This window comes from Lepidochelys olivacea (assembly GCF_965140295.1).
Source record: "Lepidochelys olivacea isolate rLepOli2 genome assembly, chromosome: 8".
Classification (NCBI taxonomy): domain Eukaryota; kingdom Metazoa; phylum Chordata; order Testudines; family Cheloniidae; genus Lepidochelys; species Lepidochelys olivacea.
In genome coordinates, this window is record NC_140418.1 from 74,428,031 (window position 1) to 74,443,964 (window position 15,934).

The window sequence follows — 15,934 nt, forward strand, 5'->3', positions numbered from 1 at the left end:
TACTCCTCTATGTGGGCAGGGCTGGGATCCCAGACCGGCAGCGGGCTGAGCAGGAACGGCAGCCGTAACCCTGGCTGGCAGGAGCCGGCGGACTGAACCCCAGACCGGCAGCGGGTTGAGTGGCAGCGGGCTGAGCCGCTCAGCCCACTGCCAGTCTGGGGTCCCGGCCGCCGGCCCCGCTCAGCCCGCTGCTGGTCTGGGGTTCTGGCTGCCTGCCCAGGGTTCTGGCTGCCGGCCCCTTGCTAGCCAGGGTCCTGGCCGCAGGCCCCGGTCAGCCTGCTGCCAGCCTAGGTGAACGGAACCCCAGGCTGGCAGCGGGCTGAGTGGGCCAGCGGCGTAAGATCAGCATTTTAATTTAATTTTAAATGAAGCTTCTTAAACATTTTGAAAACCTTGTTTACTTTACATACAACAATAGTTTAGTTATATAATATATATAGACGTATAGCGAGAGACCTTCTAAAAAAACGTTAAAATGTATTACTGGCACGTGAAACCTTAAATTAAAGTGAATAAATGAAGACTCGGCACACCACTTCTGAAAGGCTGCCGACCCCTGATGTAAAGCATGTGAAATTAAAAATTTCTTTCATTCTTCTAACTCTGCCTTCCTAAATATGAATCTTCCACCTCTTCACCATTGTTTTAGGATATCTGACCAAGAAGCAACACATTCTAAGGATGGCGTATTGGCACAGGAGGAATCTTTGTCAATATCACTTCAAAAGTATCACTGAGACATGGAAAGTAGAATTTCTGTTCTGCCTCCTTTTAAACTGGGGCTTTCAAAGAATGGAACCCTGGAGTACTCTGCCTGTATTCCTCTATTAAACAGAGTTTATATTGACTGAAAGTGAAATAAACAAAAAAGGACTATACAATAGACATAGCAGCATTCTTGAATAAACCTTTTGTTACAAGCCATCTTGATCAAGTCCAATGCTGATGACGGACTTAAAGCTTTGATTTCCTAAATGATGCATAAGTAAATGCTACATACCTTCAAGTCTTTAAACACAGTTGAGTTAATTTGAGGTTAATTAGTAAGAACAGAAACTTGGAAAATCTACTACAACTACTAAGGAGGCAGCAGTAAATCTATAAAAATGTGAAAAGATGGAACATAACTAGTGAAACTGTCCCACAAAATAAGCTATTTCTTAAACTGTAGGTGATTACAATGAGAGCAGGCGAGGAGAAAAGGGACTGATAGCTGAAGGATTGCTAGGCTGAAGGATTGCTAGTAGATGCCTCCAGGACATAGGATTGAGTGTTATTTTCAAGAAAATTCTAATATATTTGAAAGCTACTTCTCTACATCACATAAACCCCAAAAAGGTAACTCCTACAAAGAACAACAATTTACAGAGAAATTAATTAGGTAATGAACTACAAGTACATTGTATTCTGTCTTGGCTACTGAACAATAAATCTAATGCGATCATTCAGTGATACAGCTAAACTAAACACCAACGCAAACGTAATGGCAACAGTTGTGCAGAACTGTACACTATTAACAGAAAAACTCACATTATCCATCTGTTTCCAGCACATGTCAAGATACTGCTGAGCTTTTCGCCCTTCTTGAAGATGCTGTAAGGCCATAAATAAGACATTTTCACAAATCTCAGATACTGTTAACCTTACTGGTTTCTGTTCTAGTTTACATTCAGTATGCTATGTCAATTGCTTACTAATTTATCAAGGTACTTTATTGGAGATATTACTATCCATGCAAGAACAGCACGATAGACCAGGGTTATTTACTCAAAAGTTATTAATGGGCACTATTCTATATTTGTATTTTGAACATCATAGCAAGTAAATATGTATTGAAGAGAGCTACTCTGATGTTATGTTAAGTTGCACATAAAACTTATAATTGACACTACTGTCACATTTATACTACTGACTGGACAAATAAGTATACAGATTCTTTGAATGAAAACAGTCATTTTATACACGATTGTTGGATAAGAATATAGGAATTACCATTTTTCTTTCTGTTTTTAGATCATGAGAATATCTCATTAGTTCTCCATAGACTCTGTGTCCCATTTCTTCTGCTACTACTTCTCGTTGTCCTGCATAGTCATTTAACTCATTAAGGATGTTAAAAAAGGCTAGACAGGATGTAAACCTGACAAAATACACATTGAAAACACAAGGTGAAATTGACTTTTACTTTCACTAAGGATTTCTTTACTTAGCCATTAAGAGAACATAGTGTGTGTTAAAATTAGATACACTGTAAAATAAGCCTTAGACTAATGTTGAACTACAGTGAAAATGCACAGTGGGGAAAGCCGACGTTGGGCCTAAGATGTACCACATTCTAATGTCTCTTCATACATAGTTTATAAGAACATGGATTCTGGGGAGTGGAAAAGAAAGAATAAGAATACTACCTGAAAGGCCCTGCAGTTTAGTGGTATCCTAAGCTGCCAACTGAGAGGCCTGAGCTTGGGAACGGACTTAGGTCCCTAGGCTCGGAGGCTGAACTTGTTGCAGAGATGATGTGCTTGGTCTTGAGGGTGGAACATGCCAATCATACCACTCATATGCATCCCGATGGATGATCTACAGAACAAGTTTGCTATCAGCTCTGGAGACAGCTGCCTGTTTGCCTGCCCACCTCTTGGCTGGAGGTAAGGTGCCACTATGGCTGGCACTAAAAAGGGGGAGGAGGAGGGGCAAAAATAAGGGTAGAAAGTGTGTGTGGAAGGGAGGAAAGAAACAAAAACAGTCACCATATTAAAATATGCATCTTTCTTTAATAATGGAATATTGCCATCTTCTTAAAGCTGGCATCCTGAATTCCATTGTGGACTTGGAAATCCTGACTCCTGCCGTCCAGATTTCTTTGGAGGTGGGTTTAAATAGAACTGGAGGTGTTTCTGGTGGGGTTCCCCAAGGCATTTCTGCATAGCACTTCCCTGGCTGCAACGTGAAATCCATCCCACATGCTACCCTTAAGTTTTCACCATTCTTTCATTCATAGTCCAATTATTTATACTTTAAAAACTAGCACTGTGTTTTAATCAGACATCAAATATCATCAATGACAAGGCCAGCAAAATAAGCACTTCTCTTAGGCTATGTCTACCCTGTAGTTGGGAGTGACTGTGGGCATACACGTGCTAGCACTTCTGGAGCAAGTGTGCTAAACCTGGCAGCACTGGTGGTAGCTCAGGCTAGCCTCCAAAGAACAACTCCATGGGAGATCTTACATACACACGATGCGAGCTGTGTCCCCGCAGCCACCCCGCATGCTAACTCAAGCATGTACGTTTACCGGAACTGGGAATCACACCTCCCCACTGCAGTGTAGATGTATCCTTACACCATTGACAATGGAATTGCTTAACATGCAGTGTTACCCTCACAAATGGTCATCCAAATCTACTTTGCCTCTTGGAGCCAAAGTAAGTTGCCAGGGTAACACACTTGAGTTTCACTAGCCAAAAATAAATGACAATTCAGCATGCAGTCAAAACCCAAGTCTGCAGAGCTGCATTGGTAGAACGTTACCAGGATTCTCAAAGGGTTAATAAAAATTGTAAGAAAAAGAAACACACACATTAAGGCCAAATTATTCCCAATCCTATAAAAGTAATGCCAGAATATGTGTGTGTGTGTGTATATATATATATAATATATATATAATTTTATATAATATATATATTGCACTAAAACTTCACTTTCAAACTCTTCTGCTAAATGAAGTTTAATTTGGAAAGCTGCTAATACAAATTGACAACACCTAAAACTTTAAGACACCAATAGTGGGAACAGTAAAGTGTGATATTTAATTGTTATAGAACAAGAACCCAAACAAAGGAAGTCCTGATTTCATTCATTTGCTAATTTATCCATCAAAAATATTTACACAGAAAAAGTTCCATTAAGGATAAAAAAGATTAAACAATATACAGTGGTATTTGCTATTTATATATGTAAAACTTTAAATGCATATATTTTACCTGGGCTCTTCATCTTTTGATGAACGTTTGGGACAGTACTTCTTAACCAGATTTCTGTTAAAAGGTGAAAAGTACATATACTATATTATAAAAGCATTTTTCTAGTTGCAGTGTCAAAAAAAAAAAAAATTGGAGAGGGATATAGTGATAAAAAATAGGCCCCAGTGCTGCAAAGGATCTTCATGGGGAGAGCCTTATACCAGTGAAGGTCTCTGCAGCACTAGGGTCACATACTGTAAACTATTTGAACGAAGAATTTGATACAACTTCACAGGGCAAACTTATTTTGGTGTAAACTCAGTGAAGCCAACAGAGTAATATATATTTGAAGGCACCTGTTGCCATAGTAACTAAATCACCTCATTTATTCACATCCAACTTAAAAGGCTCACAAACAGCAGGTTTTATATTACATTTACTATCCTATCTGGACACCCAAATGATATAGACAGGCACAGCTAAGCAACGTGCAAATCATATAGTCATTCTGGGTACCACATTCATGACTGTTTGCAGAGAAATCCGGTGACCAGGGTTTAGCTTTCAGCAGACATTCAGACAAATTATTTTGTCATTGTTTTGAACATGAGCAGATTTTAGGGTGCAAGATGCAGAATCTTTTTTTTAAAAAATGGAGGCAATACCTTAGACCTGAAAACATCATCAGTGTCCCTGGAAACATCAACAGTTCAAAAGCTAAGAAAAAAAAATCTAAAAAAAGAGACTGAGACCCCTAATACGCTCTATGTAGCATGTGGACAGACTGCTGTGCCTGTGAGAAGCATCATTTACTTTAATGAGTGGACATAGCCATGCATCTGCATGCTACACACTGCAGGAATGCAATCTTGATCAACACATTTGCTGTACTAAATCCTCTAGTCAGACACTGATAACATAGGGATGCACTGCTACAGAAATAACTGCAGGATTAGTGCCTAAATTTGGAAATGCAGTAGAACAACATTATAAAGAATCCTGTGACATGCCAAAGCAACATAACGTGCCCACAATCTTACAAAAAGGAAAAAAAGAGAGAGAGAGAGAGAGAAACAATACTTGAGTGTCAATTTTCAAATACAATCCTTCTCCAAAACATATATTCCGCCACTCCCACCCGGCTGCACCAGATTTACTGTCCTAAAAAAAAGATTTATTGCCACAGGTAACAAACTTTTCTGAAAGCCAGAAAGGTACCTGTAGGACACCATGAAACCCTTCCTTTAAAAAAAAAAAAAAAACAAGCCCACAATTAATTCTCCCCACCCTCCTATTTTCAGTATATGGACAAAGAGCCCATCTTCATACTGCAGTATCTTTTTTATTATAACAGTCTTCAAAATTCTCTCACTTTTTATAAACCACAAAAGTTGCAATTATAGCTCCATTACTGATCTCCCTGCCTCTGTCTAGAAGGAATTTTGTATCTTTTTCAGCAAATACAGAATAATTTTCTGTGTCAAAGTGAAATAAACAAACCATAATTTTAACAAAATACAAGAGGATCTGGCACTTCTTTGGCCACTGGCACATCTTTAAATCTAACATTTCTACATTTGATTTGATTTTCCAGTAATTCCAATAGTCTCTATCATATGATCAGATTTTACGTTTTATGCAAGCTGTTATTCTCTTCAGTTTTTGCTTGAATTTACTGAAGATTTTCTGATAGTTAATTTAAGAGTCTACTTCAGTAGCTCTAGTGTCCAATGTGGTCATGTTAGCAGAAAACTCTTTAGCTTTCCTTCCGTAATAGTCATGGACTTTTGCAGAGCATTAGTTCTTGTCAGTACTTATTAAAACCTTTCACAATAGAATCTGTATCACCCAATTTTATTGTTAAGAGTCTTCTGCAGCCAACAGACGATGGCAGTGAGTACAGTCTGAAGAGGTATCAGGTTTCTTTATAGGCATTTTGAAAGCATATCAATTTCTTCTCCAGATATTTCTGTAAAATACTGTTTATATTGCACTTTCTTCACCATGAAATCCATTTAGTAGCTGCAATGAGAAGGACAAATAGCAGAGCTAACTGCTGTATATTCTCCTTTTTAGGCTGCTAATACCATGCCCAATACTGCATATTTCATATGCCAGATTTTTATCCATCCTATATATTTACAATCCAAACAATAAAAAACAGTACAAATTAGCATATTATTTACATATTGCTGTAGAATAGCGTTTGCCCAGGCTTCCCTTTGTTCAGTTTTAGGATTTAAAAGTGCAGTTACACTGAAAGGATGACTGCAAGAACAGCACTCTCTTGCTCTGCTGTGTAACTCAAAAGCCATACTGTGTCTACTTATTTTACTAATACGCTCACCCTTCACACTTTTCAGTGTGACAGAGCACCAAAATGTGGACCACCTGTGTTTTGTTGCAACACAATTATCACATAGGATGGTTTTTAAACCATAAAAGTGTCTAAGGATGTTTTCTCACTGTATTAAATAAGCTAATTATTCAAAGAGAAAAATTGGGAGGGGGAAGAAATTCCATCATGTGCAAATAGAAGAAACCCTTCCCAACCCTCACCCTCCCCAGGTTAGCATTAAGGTTGAATTTCTGAACCATGCGATTCCCAGCACAGACATCTAAACTTGAGCTAAAGAAGTGTTATTTTTCTATTTGGACCAGGCCCTTTGGGGAGGTTGTGATACTTCAGCAAATTGTTGTGTAACCCACTGACAAGCAGCAACAGAATGCTGGAGATGAGGATTTTTGCATTCTATTCCTACCTCTGTGAAGGAAGTATACCTAGTAGTTAGAAAAGTAGTTTTAAGTACATAGATTTGCAACATTCTGTAGAAGAGGCAGTATGACAGAGTAGTAGATAGTAGGGACTTGGGTTCTAGTCCCAGTTTCACCAGAAGAGACCTTGTGCAACCTCTCTTAACTTATACGTAAACTGGGGGGAATGATACTTGCCTCTGTATGGAAAGGGTATGAAGCAATGCTCAATGGTGAAGTGCACAAAAATATAAGCAGCAGCCAGTGTAGAAGAAGAGATCTTAATCTGATCTGTGAGCCAAGGAACTATGGGTTTACTTCCCTCTCCTCATGTACATGGAATGCTGCATGGCTTGGCAATGGCCAGCATCCCACAGGAACTCTGGCAGAGGCAGACACAGAACTCAGTTCTCCAAAGTGGTACTCAGCTACTTGAATCATGAGATGCTCCTTTCTCTTCCTGCAGTTCCCTGCCTCGTTCAATGCACATCTTCCAACTTCCACAACAAATGAGGCAGGGGTCACGCAGACAACCACCTCATTCACTACACAACCCTGATTCATAACCAGAGCAGTTCCAACTTTCCGAATTTTTGAGTGCTTGACTTTGCAACATTAACATGATTTTACTATATTGTTTTATTTTTACATGCAATTTCCTACTTTTTAAAAAGTAAAAAAAAAAAAAAAAATCCATCATAACCATATTGACCCCCATATAGCCCATAGTAACGGATATGCATAGTAGGATGTCATCTGCTATGTCACCTAACCACTCAAGAAGATGTTTTTCCAGTGGGTTTCCCACCTATTTACTGACAGCAGAGTGTTGAGTCTCGGGAATCCTGGGTCCAGTGACGTTCCAGAGGGAGTGTGTTTAGTAGCTACAGATCTTTCCACTCTTGTTCCCTCAGCTCCAGTCTCAATCCTATGCCCACCCCATTGTGAGGGGATGGATCACGTTCAGTCGCTCTGTGGGATGGCATACAAACGGTCTGGCTGACACAATGGAGCTGTGCAGGGATAGAGCACATGCAGAGCAGACAGAATCTTCTGAGAATTTTGCTGCCAAACTGAGCATGTGCAAACTATGATTTTTTTCAGAGGCTTATAGTTTGGCCAAACGTTGGCAGATTTTCACAAGAATGGCAAAAGGCACATGCCTGACACTAGGATCAGCCCTCTGCCCGATTCCAAGTCAGTGCTGCAAAGCTTGGAGGTGCTAGAGCTACTTAAGAAAATTCTTACACCATATCATAACGCAAAGCAAAGTATTTTTCATAATTTTATTCTTAGAAATGGCATAACTGTTCTTGCTGAAATTTTCAAAAAATATTCAGCCTGAAGCAGACATCAGGCATGGAAAGTTCAGCCTCAATGATTAAAGTTTGTCAAAGTTATAAGCAACTTGAAAACAGTGTCTTATAATCAAAGTGTTAGGCAACTTTAACTATAACTACAGGCATCACTACCAGCGCCCTCTACAATAAAGTAATAAAGCAACCTACAATGCCATTTTTATAGTCACTTTTCTGACTACCTCCTCAATTTAGCATACTCATCATGCTATTCTCTTCGAAAGACTGAGCTCATAATCGCATCTCTTTCCTGCTTTATATTAAAATATAGCTCCTAATATTAGCTGAAAGGGGAGCTCATTTTTCCATCCAAAACTTCTGAAAAGGTGTAACATAAGAGATTATATAATCAACACCAATAAGGTACAGAGCTACATAGTAGTCTGCCTATGATGCCCAGAACTATTTCACAAATTCAACTTTTGCTGTTCTAAATCATTTTATGAATAAAAATTACTTCAGAGGGCAATACTGTGACTCTCCAGGTGTAGACAAGAATTTTTCTCCAATATCATGGAGTCCATTGTGTGTGTGCAAATTCTATTTGCTGTGCTGTTAGAGATTAAAAGCAGACAAGTCTCCATATATCTGGATAGTGTGTGTTTTTTCTCATGTCAAAAAAGACAAAACCTCTTCCGTGGCACCCACAATAATTTTCCTATGTTGCTTTTTCTGGTATTATTTTATATTCCTGCCTTACACTCTTTATATAGAGGCTTACATTATAAACAGGGAACTCCTAAAATACACCTCATTATTATTCAGAAGGTGAAATCCATAACAAGCATAACAATGCTGTAACTAGGCAACTGTGCAAGAGCCTGTGCAAGAGAAGATTTTCTGGCATGTTACAGATAAGAAAGGAAAACCACTTAATATAAAGCGTACAGTTTAGAATGGCAGTGGGGGAGGGTCATGATTACTGATGACTTAGTAGCATGCTGATTTCTGTTCTAGTTTTATTTTTCCAGTGTGATGCTGTTTTTATTCATCATTTCTAGGAAGACAGAAATACCTTACGACAATCTTCCCCCTTAAACAAAAACAACATAAGCTGTAGCATTTAAACCAAATTAACTAGCAGTTGGATCCTGACTGCATTTGGGCTCACATGAATTTGTAATTTGATGCATCAAATTTTGTCAGATTTTCTAAGGACTCAGCAAACAGTAAACAGCTCAGGCTTCAATAAGTGCACAAGATAATAAACATGAAAAGACAGATCATGAGTGCAAGAGTCAGAGGAAAAACGGAAGGCATGGAGAGATCAAAGGAGCACAAAAGGATATTCTAAAATGAGAAAACTATGGCTTGAAAAGCAGAGAGCAAATGAACTGATGTCCTGGAAAATAACTCTTAGGTGCCAGGGGGTTTGTGAGGACATCAGGAATAGAAGCTCAGGCAACACCTCTAGAAAGTATTTGCTGACAGGTATCTCTTGGAAAAAAGAGAAATGTTTGACATTTGTATCTAAACTTGAGCTTAGCTCTTGGAATCTAAAGATAATTGGTCTGTCCAGATGATGAGGCCAAACCAAAAAAAATCTAATAAATAAAAAAATCTGTTCGATCTAGCCCAAATTTTATTTTTTCAAACATTTTAATGAATCAAGAATTTGGAGGGAAAAAAACTGTTTCAAATAAACCAAAACATTTTGGGTCAACCACAAACTTTTTTTTTTTCCCAATGTGATCATTTTCAGGTGTTTTCACACTCACACCCCTTTTTTTTTTTTAATTGGCCAAATTTCAAAGTGGAATACCATTTCAAAATAAAAAGTTGAAATAAAGCATTTCAAAATGGTCAAAATGAAATTTGTTGACATTTTTGAAATAAAAAAGAAGTAGTAAAAATTATTTATTGAATTCTATCAGAATTGTGAATGGATTCAGAGATCCAAAAAATGCATTTTTCGGCAAAGATACGATTTGCAAAAAGAAAAAAAAAAGAAAAAATCACCCAGCTCTATGCAGACTTATACCCCCATCAGCAAGCCATTGACATAGGGATCTGCCAGATGTACAGGCATGGGGGACTTAAAGTGAAGCTGAACAGTAAGAATCTAGACTATAAAGTGTTTTATTCTGTCAGGTTCTTAATGACAACTCAGATTAATCTTTTCTTCCACCCACAACGTTTTGAATCTTTAAGGTCACAAGATTTATTAAAAGAGTTTATGATGAACAGTTTGTTTAGCATTGTAATTATCTTCTGCAATACAAAACAAACACATTGGAAAATAATGAGAGTCTATTTTAACAGAGCATATTATTATGATCTTTTTACTTACAGTATAAAGAAAACTCATTCTGTCATTGTGAGGATAGAAAATGAGAGTTGATGGCTTAGAAAGCTGAAAATGGAATACGACTCTTTTTACCACTAGGTCATCAATTTAAATCCCACCCCGGTTAGTAATGATTGAAAGTCATTGCATTGCTAGCCCATGTTAAATGAATTATGGCTAAGGTTCGCAGAATTTGATATTTAAAAAGAATAATTTTGATGGATAATATCAATGTTTATTTTTAAGCATCTTTTCCCACAACTTTTATCCACTTAAATTTTTGCATTTGTAGGAAATTATGGGAGGGTCATATATAATTATTTAACAACAGTATAAATTTAGATTGAAAAAGTTAAAGCTTTATAACGGTTAAAACACAAATTGTCAATTTCACATGTCAAAATATACCAAGTAAATATCCTTAATTCAAACTCTAGTAAGTTTTCAAGCAGCATTTTTCTTAACTGAAATTTACAAATAGGCCAAGTATCAGTGGAAATGTGTTTTCATCAGTTTGTGCGAAGGGTGAAATCCATATTTACCAATAAAAATCTAATCCTTCCAGTCTAGTTATGACCCCTTACCCAATGGACACATATCCACACTGTACATACGGGCACCACTTTTCACATTAATTAATGGCTTCAGCAGAGATTCTCAGGGTTACTAAGGTCACAGACACTGAACTCATCCCTAACTGTGGCCTTTCTAGAAAAGGATTTCCACACACCAGCAGGATGGAGCGGAGAATCTTGGACTGCCACTACCTGTGCTGTGCCCCAAGTCTGTACACGAACAAATGATTTCACAGTCTAACAGGGTCAATTCAGCACCATGCACAAGCACTAAATTAATATAACTAAAAATAAAATAGGGACAAAATGAGGGCTCTAGATTAAAAACATTTGATTGCAGATGAAAGTTGGATGGTCAATTTTTTTAGTGGCAGGATTAGACCACACTGCTCTCTGGTTTGGTGAAAAGACTCAAGTTATGTGGTGGCAAGCAATAATTATTGCTTAATGAAATCTAGGGGTTAAGATGCTTAGTACTTTTAAAAATATAGCACTCTGGAAGAAAACGAACTCCACTCTCAGGTTGGAAGCAACAAAATCAGAGACAGTTTTATTCGAGCAATTACAAGGGAAGAATACAGCTGGCAGAGAGCATCTCTGCCTCAGTTTCTCCAAAGTACAAGCAAAATCACAAAAACGTTTATACCTCTTTGTGATGTACAGAAATTAAAAACATCTACATTTTATTTAGGCTATTTACTATCTATTCCAGTATTTTCTCACTTTCTCCTCTCAAAACATCGTTATCTCAAGGATAGGTCACATGGACTATTCTGCTGTTTCCTACTGCTTCTACAGGTCTCACGATATTAGGCTAAGACTTAGCTCAACAGTTGTTCTGTCTCTGACACTTAAATGGCTGCCCTTAAACCCTCTCTTTCTTTCCCTGCTTCCACATCACGGATCTCCCAATTCAACTCTCTTTGAAAGTAGTAGTAGCTTTCAAGGAAATGTGTGTATTTTCTGTAACGTAGGATGGAGTTATGTAAATCTCATCAAGTGCCTCAGTCACTACCTTACAGCAATTTACTGTAAATATTTGTATAGCGGTGTGGTTATCTTGAATTTTGCATATTTTCTTTAGGTCCATACAGTGCTGTAAGCAGCGTTACAAGTGAGTGCAGTTTCACTGACATTCTAAAAGTTGTTTTGATTAAATGATTTTAACACAGCTGGAGAAACCAACTCTGAATTTGTCCCACCATCTTTATATTCCATTAAGGGAGATTTTGGAAGTGAATTATATTTAAAGTCTACTTTCACAGACTATGAAGCCATGCAATTAGAACTTCCAGGCCTTTTGATAGTTAAAGGAAAAGCTCCACTTTTAATGGCACTCTAGTAGCTTGAAAGATTGGAATAGCATCAACTAACAGTTATGGTGAGCACTGATCACAAAAGTGTTTTAATTTAATATCTCAATAAGTTATCAGAAAAAGCATTCAACTGAAGACAAAACACCATAGAAAGGAACTACGTGGTAGCTGAGTACAAAATAAAATAATCTATTTGGAATATAAAAGTTCATATGCTTTGGCTCTTAAGGTAGTCACTAAAAGAAAATTTGCCAGATCCACATTTGGATAATAAACAACAGCTTAAGTTTTCAGCTCCAATCAAAGAAAACCAGATTTGAGAAACAAACACATATGGTGGTAATTTGCATTCCCAACTTAACTTTTAAGCTTATGTTTAAATAACGTTTTTCTGTTTTTTATATATAGCAATTTAGGTAAATGTCTCAAGGTGACTTGAAATGTACATTAATCTGCTATGAAGAAAAAACAACAACCCAGTAGTATACTTTAGTCAGAGGATAATCACCATTATAATTTAAGCAAAACATTTTCTGTAACTGACTCAAATCAACTAGATGATTCTAGAGATCATGGAATATTACATAATTAGAGAACAACACTCACTCCAAGGAGTGAGTGGCTTTTTCCGCCTCACTCCAGTTTAAAGCAGCTGAACAAATTCAGAATTTTATTTTTTGTTGAAGTTACGCTAGTTATACTTCTGCATCACATAACAGAAAGTTGTATCTCCCACTACAACAATGTTAGCATGAAAGAAATGTGCTGAACAGAATAAAAACAAAAAGGAGAATCTCTGGAATTGTTTTGATTTGACAAAGAGGAAGTAAACCAAACAAACCTCTTCCCTTTCATCAACAACAGTTACTGTATCAAAAACAACATCTGATAGTTCAGTTACAAGTATCCACTGACGGTATAATAATTTGACACATAATAAAACCAACTTCTTTTTAATCATAAATTAAGGACAAATTAAATATGTATATCACTGAATGACTTTGTTAACCTACTGCATATCCAGGTCTACCTGTCCTGACTCATGCTGCTGAAACTTTGCAACAATCAATAACCTGCTTATTCTTTGGTTCCCTAGTAACGTATTATGACATCACAAGTTTTACACAACACACCTTTTCGTTTGCTCCTCTTTAATTGTGCTCAAGAAAATGACTGGTTAGAGCAGTGGTCTCCAACCTTTTTACTCACAAGATTATGTTTTTAATTTAAGTGCAACACAGGATCTATCCTGCTCCTTCCCTGAGGCCCCACCCCTTCCTGCTCACTCCCTCTCCCCCACCCTCACTCACTTTCACTGGGCTGGGGCAGGGGATTGGGGTTCGGGAGGGGATGCAGGCTCTGGGCTGGGGCCGAGGGGTTTGGAGTGTCGGAGGGGGCTCCAGGCTCAGGAGGTTGTGGTGCAGGAGGTGGTGAGGGGTGCAAGCTCTGGAAGCGAGTTTGCGTGCAGGAGGGGGCTCTGGGAGGGGGTTCAGGGGGTTGGGGTGCAGGAGGGGAGTTGGAGTGCTGGCTCCAGGAGGAGGCTCAGGGCTCGGGGTTGGGGTGCGGGTTCACGCTGGATGGCACTTACCCTGGGCGGCTCCCAGTTGGTGGCGCAGCGGGGCTAAGGCAGGCTCTCTGCCTATCCCGGTCCCATGCTGTTCCTGGAAGTGGGTAACATGCCTCTGGGGGGGGGGGCCCATATGGCTCCGCACACTGCTCCTGCCTGCAAGCAGTGCCCCCACAGCTCCCATTGGCTGGGAATAGGGAACTGTGGCCAATGGGAGCTGCGGAGGCAATGCTTGCAGGCAGGAGCAGTGCGCAGAGACCCCTGCCTCCCCAAGGGGCGGCAGGGGTGTTCTGGCTGCTTCTGGGAGTGGTGTGGGATTGGGGCAGGCAAGGAGCCTGCCTTAGTCCCGTTGTGCTGCTGGACTTTTAGTGGCCAGAGATCATGATCAGCTGGCAGATGTTCTAGATTTAACCAGTCGATCATGGTCTACAGGTTGGTGGCCACTAGGTTAGAGTAAATTATACGGGTATACATTTTTCATTTATAAAGTGCACTATGCAAGAATTCCAAGGCAGTATACTCTTCAGGAGGAATTACAAATCTTATCCAAAACAATATTAAAAATGAAAGAATGAAAGGTTTGTTTTTATATAATATTGACATAATAATACAGATAATATAACTTTTAGAACAAAGTAGATAAAAGTTCACATATAGACAATGCAGGCCTCTACAGTTAAGCATCAACATTTTAAAAATCAAGGCACAGACAAATCTGAAGTCAATAACCCTCTGTAAGGTGGTCAAAAAATAAGCTTCAGTTACTTAAGCAAAGAGGTGACTTGTTTGTGCTGTCTGTGAAAAAGTTTTTGATTAACGTGTCCAAATAAAATGGTTTCCTCATTTAAACAGATAGAATGAGCAAAACAAACCAACACAGCGCTGTGAAATGGTGCTGCATTCTGCATACTTAAATCACTTCTTGAGCTCCTTAAATTCTCATATTCCAATCTTCTAAAATTCTGCTCACGAATGACTTCTATCAGATTTCTAACATAAAGAAGTGAATTCTGCCAATCCAACATAAGAAATGGATGTTAAAGCGTCTGCTTCTAAACTTTGTTGAACAGAGAAGAAACCAAAGAGCTGGCTAATGCGAAAAGATTGCTAAACGCAAACCCCAAAACCAGTGCAGAAGTATCAGTAGTTTTTAAAAAGTCTCAAGATTCCATTGAGTGCATCTTTCAGGTTCAAAAGACTCAAGGGGGGAGAGCACTTTGGACTGGTAAATCTGAAGATCAGAAAAATCAGTCTCTCATGAAAAGTAACTAATGATCTAATTCAGACGACAGATGAAAAACAGACCTTGAACAACAGAATCAAATATTTATCTACCCATCTGATAATGTAATTCAGAGTAACTGTTGCGGAGTAAGAAAAGGAGGACTTGTGGCACCTTAGAGACTAACCAATTTATTAGAGCATAAGCTTTCGTGAGCTACAGCTCACTTCATCAGATGCAAGATTGCGGAGTAGGATTTGTTTAAAAAAATACAACAACTTACCTTAATTGTTTTGAATAGTTTTGTTCAATCTCTATCCTTTCTTTTACAAACTTTGCATATCTCTCCAAGAAGTCAATGCCCCACTGTGTATGCTTGTCTAAGTTATCAAATTGATCCTTTAAAACAAAACAAAGAAATTCAATTAGCTACACAAAGTTAAAAAAAAAAATCAGAAAAATCAATCAATTTAATTTAGTTATGAAGTTGTGGTCTTTGATATTTAGATATAACTCACTACAATGGGGATAATAAAGCCAGTCCTATGCATATCACAACCCTCATATGCCAGAATATTAGTAAGCTAAAATCACATGTGCAAACATACCTTTGGCTCTTCATGTAAAAGCACCTGTACTCATATTTTAAAATTACTCACGGTTGATTTTTTTCATAAAAGGTAATGACCATTAATATTTGTATTACTTTAAAAATAATCCTTTTCAATCAAGGAAGGTTTCCAATACAACACTGAACATATAAGTGGAGACAAGCGTTCTGTAACTGGTTAACGGACTATTCAAGTACAATTTATTTCCAAAAGATTTTTTAGTAATTTTAAAATTCCTCAACACAGACCCTAGGTATGGTTTCTAGGCATACAAAAAAGTAT

The 15,934-nt window shown here is 38.2% G+C and overlaps 1 protein-coding gene across 3 annotated transcripts in view; it reads right to left on the reverse strand.

Moving 5' to 3' along the window:
- The window catches only part of FNBP1L (formin binding protein 1 like), a 95,405-nt gene that overhangs the window by 26,178 nt on the left and 53,293 nt on the right, over nt 1-15,934 (reverse strand). For all 3 annotated transcript variants that reach the window (XM_084637343.1, XM_084637345.1, XM_084637344.1), the window contains exons 2-5: nt 15,325-15,440; nt 3,984-4,037; nt 1,993-2,140; nt 1,531-1,593 (exon numbers count right to left, since the gene is read on the reverse strand). In XM_084637343.1, the coding sequence (XP_084493469.1) occupies nt 1,531-1,593; nt 1,993-2,140; nt 3,984-4,037; nt 15,325-15,440 (381 nt within the window). The remainder of the gene's footprint in view (nt 1-1,530; nt 1,594-1,992; nt 2,141-3,983; nt 4,038-15,324; nt 15,441-15,934) is intronic.